Raw genomic sequence first — 12,027 nt, forward strand, 5'->3', positions numbered from 1 at the left:
AGTGCTGACTGGTGTACTGTTGTATAACTGTTACGTAAACATCCAAAAGCAAAGCAATTTGACCATGTGACCAAACTGTTGACACTACTTTTCCCTCCACTGTTGGAATATTTTAGGACACTATACAGTGCATATATTTTAAAAACGGCACTTGTAATTACACACAGTATCAGATTCCAAGGGGCAAGACATACAGGAATGCAGTTCTCTGTTTAGTGTTGTTTGACATTTTGACAAGTAACTGATAAGTCTCTATAAACAAGTGTGTGTGTGTGTGTGTGTGTGTGTGTGTGTGTGTGTGTGTGTGTGTGTGTGTGTGTGTGTCTGTTTCGACCCTCTCTGCAGTACATTTGCTCATTAGTGCTGCATCCTCTGGTTTTAAAAGTCAAAACAGTCAATCGGTGCATACTGGCACATGAGATGCTCCTGCAAATCTGAAAGCCAGGATCTTCTTCAGTGTGTAGTGATGATTGGGAGATGATGGTGCTGTTGGTGCTCTGTGTGTTTGCAGCCGTGTTCAACTGCATCTCTGCTTCTACAGAAGTCTGCACCAATACCTTCCTACCTGGAGCAAAAGGTAAGACATGTACCAGAATGTGCTACGGGTTTGCCTGTGTGTGCACGCGTGTGTGTTGGTGTTTAAACCTGACTGACATCGTAGTCAGATCTTATTAATCTCACACATTTGCGTGATAGAAGAGGATTAAATATAATTAATTTGATATATTATCATACATTTGTTCCATATATTCTGTTTGGGTTCTTGGGTTCTCACAATCTTAACTGTTTCATACTTACTCTTAACTGGAGTTAAAACAATTTACGTTTATGGCTTTTATAGTGAAGTACAGTATAGGAGTGTTAACTAAATGTCTTTACAATGTAAATGCCAATATCTGTATATGCGTCAAATGGAAAATTCTGAGGAAACACCCCTCATGTTTGTCAGGGTTTACAGGGCTGATGATAAAGGTAGCAAGCATGTAATGTCCTGCAGTTTATTAGCTAGCAGTCTGCTACCCCATAGACTTTTGGAGGGAATGCCTCCCCGTTTTACGACATCCAGTAGCTTGTTCCCCTGCTGATTCAGACAGACAGACCTAATAAAATACACACTTAAGCAGAGCACCAGTTTTTTAGCTCCATTCACGCAACTGAAGAACATGGCTTAAGATGTTACTCCAGCAGACGACATGCAGACACTGAGCAAAAGACGCCTTTATCTGAATTTTACAGTTCTTGAATATAGAAAAATTTGTATTTGTTTCATTCTTGTGGACAAAAGTAGTGACTGAACTACAAAGTTAAGTGGTACCATGGCTGAAGTGAATAGGCAACAGTAACATCATGTACACTCTGTAGGAAGTGAGTGTACATTTTACAGTTGTCTGTACTAGTAAGAAAGTCCCAATGTGACAGAGTGTATTTAGACAGCTGCCACTAAACTGAATGATTATTTGTACAAGACTCATCCCAGATACACCGCTGACCACAGAGTCAGCCTGAGTGTTTGTATTCTCACGTCTGCGTATTTGAGTGGGTGTCGGACGTGCATCATTCCCTGAAAAAATGTCCACACAACTGTTCTTATTTTTTTTCACTTTTCCAACAAACATACTTTTATTGCATTTACTGGAACATTGACTTTTTTTTATTGAAACATAAGAATGTCAAAACATCTCAGTTTCTTTGAGAAAGGTTACATGACAAACTTTGAATTGTCTTTACTCAGAAATCTCTCTGTGATTTGATACTTTAATCACACAAGCAAGGCATGTTAGTAGTTTTACCCTACATGTTTTCAGTTCAGCTGTCCACAAAAGGAAACACTTGAAATTGCAATGATTTAGGCTACTTGAAAATGTTTACACAGCCTGCAGAATTGAATAATACATTTCCTAAGTACTCCTCCAGTCTATTAGAAGGAGTTACCATCCTTCATTTCAAATCCCAGCACTTACAAGATATAGAATGTTGTTGGCATCAACGACTGGGGCAAAATTACAACTCTCATAGACAATATGAAACCTCTCAAGATGTCTTGCCAAGAGCTCTTTGAGCAGCTCTCACGCTCAATTGTGCTTTCAACTCCGAACGCTATGTGTTGTCATTAATTCTTAAAATTAGTTAGTGCTTTTGAGAATGATGGTGACTTGGATGAACATAGATTATAATGGAACATGAACAGTCAAAACAGTTTGTTAAACATCCAAATATTTGTTTCAAATTTAACCTTACAGTAGTAGTGCACCTAAAGCCACAACTGGGTGTGCACTGAATCTTATACACAAACACTCAATCACCGTGTGCTCTGCTGTAGTTCTTGTTCTTGGACAACTCACTTTCATCCTCTTTACTGTCTTTCCCTTTTAATCTAGGAGACCAAGGTGAGATTGGAGAGGAGGGAGATCAGGGAAAACTGGGAAAGAATGGACCACCAGGACTTCCAGGTATCGATTTTTTTTTTAATTTTCGAACTTGTAGTCTTCAACCCCAACTGATGGTGACTCAAATTACATCACCACAAAAGTCTTCATACAACTGTTTTCAACATATAGTCCCCAAGACCTGTAAACAGACTTTGAGCTGTTGAATTGTTGGAGTTCCACTTGAAGGCATATAGTCCAAATAAAAAAAACGTTTGGTTTGGTATCAGATTGCTGTTTGAAGATGTTTGAAGTGAGAAATATTAGCATACTCACAGTGACTTCAGGTTTTAATGGCACCCACACTAGCTGGGTGACTTTGTGAGTCACAGAAGAATCAGACTCAACTTGATAATAAAAAGTAGTAGAAACATGAAACCCGAAAACATGAAGTCAACAAACAGTCACAGTTGTATCTTGCTTGGTGTTTGCAACTTTGCAAAGTTCGGTACAGAGAACAATGGTTGCTGCACTATCATCCTAATTCTTCCACTTTTTTAATGAAAAATACTAAAAAAAAAAGATAATTTGTATTCAAATATGGTGAAATAATCTCACCTCATTGTAAATTAAGTCAATAACTATTCAAAAGGACCTTTTACACAGCAGACATGTTGGAATTTCATAGTAGGAAAAGCACAGGTCATGAGATTAACGATAGCTTTGTTTTATTCAACTGTCCCAGTAAACCATGACGGTGAACATGACAGTTAATAATCATTATTATTTACCTGTGCTTTTCCTAGTGTGATATGTCAAAATGTCCTCTGTGGAAAATGGTGCAAAATAGTGATATGACAATAAGCATGCTTGCAACATGTGTAACAAGGGCTAAAGACAACTGCACAAATAAAAACGACAAAAGTAATGGGTGATAAGGCCTCACTTCTCTTATGTTTGCACAGAAGCATAAAGTCTGACTTCACCCGTCTGTAACTCAAAAATGTAATTTACATTGCTGCTGTAACCTGAACAAATAATCACGTCTTACTTCCTGTACTGTGAGTACTGACAGCCTGTGTGACTTTGCCCTGGCAGCAGCTTCTGCTTTTTCCTGCTCCAGACAGTTTGCTTTCCTTTGCTGCGCGGTAGATACAGAGGCCTGCTTTGCTCTGTGAGTGACAGACAGAAAGACAGACAGACAGACAGACAGACAGACAGACCTGCACTGCTGTGTGTCTGTGGAGGAAGCAGACGTGTTAATTGCTGCTGAGGAAAGCAGTGGCGTCCCGCTTTGCCATATGTGTTCCAACTGGGCTGGTAGATGAGCTAGCCAATCAACTAGCCATATGATATACACTGCACACACACACACACACACACACACACACTGAGGCATAAAATGAACTATATGCACACAAGGCAAGCAAGCCGGTAGACACAAGGAGGCAGACGTACCCGCACAAAGACACAATACATAATTGTATATACACACGCACACACACACACACACACATACAGTGTATAAAAGCACTGGTTCCTGGCTGCCCTCTTGCTCTCTGCAGATGTTTGTTTTATTCAATAACTTCACACAGAGGTCCTCACACACACACACACACACACACACACACACACACACACACACACACACACACACACACATACACGCACACACACACACACATTCTACAACAACAGAAAGACACATGCCAAGGCTGCTTGAGTCTTTTCCAATACTGTAAAGAGAAAGAAAGTCTATATATGTGAACCCTTTTCAACTTTTCAACAGTGTAGCAAACCCAATCATTATGGTTTCTCTGTGTATATGCTTGCTGTAGGATGAAGGCAGGTTCCTATGATGACTTTGTAACTGCAGTATGCCAACAGCTCAACAGATGACGCATGTATTCCCCATCTTAAGTTTAGGCCTTTTTACAGGAAGCAGTTGATTAATTTTGGAATGTTAAAAGGGAATACATGACTGAATGCTCTGGTGGGCAACAAAAACTATTTGTTGCTCCAAACTTAATAACGTCGACAAAGTGTGGCGCTGGATTTCTGCATTTGTTAATTGTGCTTTACTTACTGTAAAACTGCTGCTAACGTTTATGAGCATTACAGAAAAGCTAAGTGTTATGTAAGGATCTTAATTCTTGGGAATAAACTGTTGGGACAGCAAGCAATGAACCGAATGTACAACAAATGGAAAATCTAGCTTAAGCCTTAATTTATTTCATGAGACCCAGCTCTCTTTCCTCTGTAAACAGAAATACCAGTATTCATTTATGCTCATTATCTTTGAGCAAACAAAGTGTAATGAATGATCTGCTTAGCATTTGATTGCACCTCATGTATTTTTGTTATATTAAGCCTTGAAGCCTTAGTCCATTGAACGTTTTTGAAATAGCTTAAGGCTCTAAGATTAAAATGAAAAATATGGCCTTCACCTCCTTTATCCTCCAGCAGCTGGAGAATCCAGACGTTAAACCGGTTGGAGGGGTTGGCCATTATAAAGAGCAACTGCAGTGATAGGGAGCACTGTTATCTGGACGTTTAGATAGACGGTTTAACTGGCAAGCAGTCACATGCGAAAACAGCATTTATCAACTTTTATAGACACAGAAGGAATAACAAGAGACCAATAGATTAAATTTCTGCATATAGTAAAAAACAAACACCTATAATCATGGTTCACAATCAGTTTGCATGCCCGTACTGTCAAAATATTGACTTTGAGATGGTGCTTCTCAGGCGTTCACACTGGAAATTATGCAAAAAATTGCACACAGATAACAGTGAAAAAGTTTCCCATAGGCCAGAGCTTTACATAGTGTACCAGACCTCACACAATCCATAAGACCTCACACCTTCTGCCAACACTTCTCACAAATCATCAAGTAGAAAATCCACACGAGAAAGTGGGAAATGGGAAATCCTAGTGAATATCTGGCTTTGTATGTGTGTCTGTGTGTCTGTGTGCATGTGTGTGTGTGTGTGTGTGTGTGTGTGTGTGTGTGTGTGTGTGTGTGTGTGTGTGTGTGTGTGTGCGAGTGTGAGGAGGTGTGTGTGAGGAGGTGTGTGTGTGTGTGTGAGTGTGAGTGTGAGTGTGAGGAGGTGTGTGTGTGTGTGTGTGTGTGTGTGTGTGTGTGTGTGTGAGTGTGAGTGTGAGGAGATGTGTGTGTGTGTAGCGAATCCCTCTTATGTGTCACTTAGTATTTGAAACCCCATCAATTTCCAGTTGAATAGTTTCCTGAGGAAATACTCATTCAAGTGCTGGCAGAAAGCCTCAGTCTGCTCTGTACTTTTCCCACACACATACACACACACACACACACACACACACACACACACACACACACAGACACGCACAATCTCTCTCACACACTGATATTCTCTTTTAACACCAAACTAAAGTGGCCTCAATAGGATTGAGGAGTGACAGTTGACAGTAATCAGAATACAGAGAAGGACTGTAATCTCATTGTCATTGTAGTGTCAACAATCAGATCAAAGATGACACCAGATAATCGCTATAGCTGCTTACAAATAACTCAACCAACTCTAATCGTACTCTGTGCGCCAGATCATTGTTGATTACACACTTTTTACAGGAAACAAAGAAACAGAATGTAACAAAATTACATAAATAAATAATAAATGCATGCATTTACTCTGTTTATTACATTTTAAAGGTGGACTTCCACTTTGAATAAACCAGCTAAATCTGCAACAAAGCACATTTTCTCACAGACTATCTTCAGTCCACAAGCAGCCTCTCAACACAAAAAACTTAAGTCTGTGCCCAAAATCAATCAGCATTTTCCCTCTAATTTATTTACTGGCATAATAATAATAGCAATACCAGCATAAGTTGAAACCAAACTATGCAGAGATTGTTGGAAAAAAGCCTCCGGGCTTGCAATTTCTTGAAGCATGCAATTATATTGATTAGGCTTTAAAACAACAAAATAATCAAAAAACAAAGACAACTGATGAATGCCATGAGAAACTGTCATAATTGTAAGAATATGACAAGCATGGATTATATAATGTATGCCTAACAATACGGGGGCTTTATAAGATACAATGAAACGATTTCACAGTGATATCTATATTCTGGGAAATGTTTTTGCATCGTGTGCACTACCCTTTTTTGTATAATATTCCCTTTGTGTTGGAAAGTCATAATCTCAAATTCAATTTATTTGCCGTGCTTCCTGAATTATTTCCATATATTCTTCCTCCTCTCTCCCCTCCTCTCATCCTCTGTCTTTCTTTCTCTTCTTCCTCAGGCGCGTCAGGAGAGTCGGGGCTTAAAGGAGAGGTGGGCCACACAGGAAAGATGGGGTCTATTGGAGACAAAGGTATAACAAAAAAGTAGTTTCTATAAGCACTTTTAATGTAAGCACTGTTCCTGTCTTTGTCTCTCCTTCATGTTGACTTTATTTATAGTTAACCCCATACTATACTACTACTATAAGCATAGGCCTTATGGATTCACATTAAGTCAAATAGATTGTATACAGTAAATCAAAGAGGAGAGTGCATCAAGTGGAAAACCTCCTATATCCTCAGTGCCCTGTGGAACAAAAATATTTACAAAATGAGGAAAAGATTGATGGACTTTAAAAAATGTCCCGTGTATAAATCTATCCTTGTTCTGGTGCCATGACACTTTTTCAACCTGCCTGCAGTTATCAATGACAGGCTACAAAAATGGCAAAAATGTAGCCGTGAGGGTTTCTACAGGATTTTTAATGACTTTAGAATTGCCTAACAAAAGAAATATAGTTTCCTGAACTCCTCCTCAGCCTGGACTGCAGCTCCATAATCATAGACACAAATCATTAAAATAAGTAGAACAGACATCTCTACACAAATCAGCAAACTTAATTAGTCTCAAGACTAATACACACAAGGAGGAATGTTGCCCATTTCTTTTATGTTTTAGATCACATCCAAAGATAAAAGAAAACATAATCCTACAGTATGAGGTCATCCGGCTGCTTTGCCCAGGGTGGCTGAAACAATTTCAAACTTTATTTTTATTTTTATGAGCAGTCATGTTCCCCTGCCTCTTTAGGCATTCACTTTTCTCAGTATTCATTATGTTTAATACACTTACAGGAAAGTGGCTGTGCATCAGCCATCTCAGGCAAAGGAGTGAGGTCACAGGTTTGGATTTCCCTTGATGCTGAGCGCCAGTAGCTCATAAAACACCTAGAGAAAAAAAACATATTTTTAGGGCAATATCAGCTTTAGCGGAATAACAAACTGAAATTCAGCTACTCTTTTACTGAATTTCATGCTACAGACCCACTCACAGAAAACGTTATGTCATGGCTATATTATCAAAAATGGGTGTTGATTTAAGATACAGTAAAGATTACTATGATACATGAGAAAGTATCCTTTGTATCTGCTATAAGTCTATGCATATGTCATCTTATTGTCAGTGAGTTTACAGGGCTTACATTTTTACACCATCGGACTGCAGAAACAGAAATGTTTGGGGTGAATTGAGCTATATGCTCCAGAGATGACATTTGTCTTGATAACCAATGGAGCTTCTGTACTGGAAACAGGATAATAAGTCTGAAACCAAAACTGTTGACAAAAGCCGCTCAGCCTGATCAGATTGTACAGGTCCACATATAAAACCAGCCAATTGTGATGTTTGTTCATTTCCTAAGTAAAGCTCAAGTATAAGAGAGTATGTTTTTGATTTTATATACACATGAAGCTACTATTTACCCATATTTCTATATTTTGAAAAAGTATTTATCTTGTCATGTTGAGATCTATTTGGAGCAATTACATCTCAGTCACAATAGGTAAAAATTTGACCTGAGTAAATCTATATCTGTGTGCAGCCATATTTTAAATGTTTCATGTATGATACAGCCATCTGGTGGTAATCTGTTGTAACTGTATACAAATGGCACATAACACAAGAAGCTGTCAGTATGTTGAATTATTAATAAATAGATAGTCAGTGATAGTACTGTGTTATTTATTTATATTATAAGTGATTAAAAACAAGAAAAGGTGAATTTTCAGCATCACAGAATTTTGTGATTTCTATTGCTCTGTAGGTAACAAAGGAGATACAGGTTTGGAGGGACCCACTGGTTTAAAAGGGAAACCAGGTGAGTAAGTTTAAAGCATGCAGACATTGCTTTTTTTATATATATGTTACAATACCCAACCTCCTCTGGATCAACATGCTGATGTAACAGCATATTTCACTTTCTGTCATAAAGAAAGTGGGTCCTATAAAATGACTCTGGATATTCTTCCTACTGCAGAAATACAGTAGAACAGCTGTAAATACAGCTCAGCTGTCACAGAATATTAGGATTAGGTGATGTTCTTTGTTTGGCCGTGTACTCCACGCACACTGGAGTTCAGATCAAATGATGACAATGGTGTTGAAGCGCTGGCTTTTAGATAGATAGATAGATAGATAGATAGATAGATAGATAGATAGATAGATAGATAGTAACTTTATTGATCCCACGAGGGGAAATTATTTTGTTGCAAGCAGCAATAGGTTACAGGTAAGAACAGGTAAAAATAACGGGGTAAAAATCTTAATATAATATAAAAAATGCACATGTTAATACACAATATGTACAATTATAATAACAGAGTAAAGATATTAGATAAAGAATGCACACTATATACGTTATATTATTAGCTTTAAAATATGTGTTGTAGCACATTTTATAAACACAGTAGTTCCCTGAATATTATGACCATGTAGCAGGATAATTATACTAAAAATTCAGATTAAGCAATCAAAAACTGGATTGGTCCAAACTCAATCAAACTCATGCAGGTTTTTTTACCTGCTGAAGACCAGGCTGAATGACAACAGCCTTGGAACAAGCAAGAAGAAGAAGGCTGCAGTACAAACCTGACAGAGCTTCACCAGAGACAATGCCAAATATTGGCTGATGTCTGATGGTCACAGACTTAGAAGCGTACTTATCATTCAAACCTCGTTGCAAATAATCCTTTAATGGTATGAACCTAATTCTAGCAACCCAAGGCTAGGGTGGAGGAGCAGGACTTGTCTGCATAGAGTGCAGAGAACTTGTAGGCTCTCGAATGGCTATGAAAGCACACAACAAAGAAAGTACAGTGGTGTTTCACTGTGAAGCCTTACACTAATTTAAAGTGGTAAAGTCATAAAACAGAAAGGTTAATTATGTACTATTAAATCCTGTACACACTCAAATAAACGTGTGATGGCCTTTGTTTACTACCAGGCACAACATGTGACTGTGGCAGATACAGGAAGGTGGTTGGACAGCTGGATGTCAATGTAGGCAAGCTGAGGAATGCTGTCAAGTTTGTGAAGAATGGTGAGTGCCGAGTAATATCTATGGTTTAGCACACACTACAGTAAGTTAAGTGGCAGTGAGCAAGCTGAGTATCCTCAAAAGTGTGAGAAACACAACATGTAGCTCTAAAGATAAAAAGGGAAAGCTATATTGACTTGATATTGAATTTATGAATTTGTAGGCCATCTAAGAAAAAACACAATGTTTTGCAACTCAGTATAGTCTTTCTTTTATTGTGTTCCCTATTCTTAATATTACCTTCCCTTACGTTGTTGTTATTTTTAATGTACAAGATCAGTAGATCTGTGTTTTCAAAGCATTTTTTCTATAAACACCGACTCCTGATTTGCCTTGTGTTTGTATGTATGAAAGACTCACATTATATTCTCCTCATGCCTGTCTTTACCCCTGGCATGGAATTAGATGAACTTTGACAAGGAGACTCAGCTGTTTTCTCTTTTTTATTCTGTCTCTGTTCTTGTGATTACTTGTCTGAGATGAGACTACGTCCTTGTTTTCATTCATAATGCCATGTCAATGCCCTGACAATCATGAGGCTAAAGCCTGCTATAGAAAAGGTTTAATGGCACCTCACACTGGCCTACTGGCTACTGATTTTTTTTGTTTCTTGTTATTTTTTTTCATTTAATGTCTTTTTTTTCTTTTTATCAAATACATTTTGTTTTGAAGTTTATTTTTAATTTTTTCCTTTGAACATACACATTTGCTCCAAAGAAAACTATTTAGTAGATTGTCATGTTTATACAGTAAATGACCTACCTTCTAAAGACGTTTAACCCTGTGCTGTGCAGTCATCTTGGGGCTGAAGGAAACAGAAGAGAGGTACTACCTGCTGGTGAAGGAGCCTAAGAGGTTCAGAGAGGCTTCAATGAACTGCAAGTTGAGAGGAGGCACTCTAGCCATGCCAAAAACCAGCAACACCAACCATCTAATGGCAGACTATGTCAGTCAGGCAGGACTGACAAGAGTTTATATAGGAGTACTGGCTCAAAGCAAAGACACAGTAAGTGGTCCTTATCAGATGCTCATAATGTACACACAGACACACACACACACACACACACACACACACACACACACACACACACACACACACACACATTCACGGCAGGTGGAGTTTCCAATTTTGGTCTTTTGTCCTCCTTTTGCCACTGTTTTCTAAAGGCAGGTGAATATTTTGGGCTAAACTCTACTAAACTTTGCGATGAACTTTCTTATTTTTTCTCTCTCTCCGTCTGTTTTTGTCATCAGAATGAAACAAGCAGTTATGTGTATGCAGACTCCAGCCCTCTGCAGGGGTTTGCAGCTTGGAGCCAAGAAGAGGAGCTCAGCTCCAGAGTAGCTCCCACCACAAACTCAAGCTGTGTGGAGCTGCTCACCACTGGGGCATGGAGTCATGTGGGGTGTGAAGCCACCATGTTTTTCATCTGCGAGTTCCCAAAGAGCAGGAGAAGAGGAGGAGGAGGAGGAAGAGGAGGGACACCTGCCCTAGCATCATCATGAGTCAATGAGATATTCAGACTAGCATTCAAAAGAGATATAAGTATATATGTTGTGTACAACTGGCATTTATATAAACATAAGCCATTCATAGTCCTTTCTAACTAAGAGTTTTAATTTTGGTTGCAACAATCCTCATTGCCGATTAATATGCACATTGCTTTCTTGATTAATTGATTCATCTTCTTCTTCGTGCCATTGAGTGCCTATATAGGTGCACATATTGAGCACATTGAATTTTCTTGCATTCGGCTACTCCTTACCTTTTTTCTGAGTATTGTCACTGATCTGCTTGCCTTTTTTCCACAGTTTTTCGTGGATTCCTGGATATATTAAACAATGAATCAGCAGATTGTTGAAGCTCTACTTTAAACAGACTTTTATCAAGCAATACATATAGTTTGGGTTGGTAGCAGAATGGTTTGTGCAAGTAAGCTTGTTTGTTTTTAGGGGTTAAAACTCAAGTGTGCCAATTCACTGCTGGCTGATTTTAACAACCAAACCAGTATTTCTTTTGAATTCTTACTGTAGTTACTTTAGAACTTGTGATCTTGCTGTAGGCTTATACCTGCACAAAGGCAAAACAGTACTTACTTATGGAGGCTAATAGTTTCTTACAGTAATCACACCGCAAATGTCTTTTCCCGGAATAAAATATATTTTATTTTAACTGTTAAGCAAAACCTCATTCGAATTAGAAATAAGAAAAGTCCAACTAAAGGTGTATCTTTCAAACACAAAAACTTGAACCTTGATTTGTGCTCCCTTCCTTCACCCTAGTAAGTTTGCAC

General features: G+C 38.4%; 1 protein-coding gene across 1 annotated transcript; it reads left to right on the top strand.

The window, feature by feature from the left end:
• The first annotated feature begins 392 nt into the window (after positions 1-392).
• Positions 393-11,586, top strand: colec10 (collectin sub-family member 10 (C-type lectin)). Its single transcript, XM_068735302.1, has 7 exons — positions 393-577; positions 2,379-2,450; positions 6,659-6,730; positions 8,462-8,515; positions 9,641-9,736; positions 10,528-10,739; positions 10,988-11,586. Exons 1-7 carry the CDS (start codon positions 478-480, stop codon positions 11,237-11,239), a joined length of 858 nt encoding a protein of 285 aa, XP_068591403.1. The 5' UTR covers positions 393-477; the 3' UTR covers positions 11,240-11,586.
• Positions 11,587-12,027: the final 441 nt, after the last annotated feature.

The sequence above is a fragment of the Cebidichthys violaceus genome, unplaced genomic scaffold (assembly GCF_023349555.1).
Source record: "Cebidichthys violaceus isolate CVI_PGR_0920_01 unplaced genomic scaffold, fCebVio1.0.p SCAF_7, whole genome shotgun sequence".
Lineage (NCBI taxonomy): Eukaryota > Metazoa > Chordata > Actinopteri > Perciformes > Stichaeidae > Cebidichthys > Cebidichthys violaceus.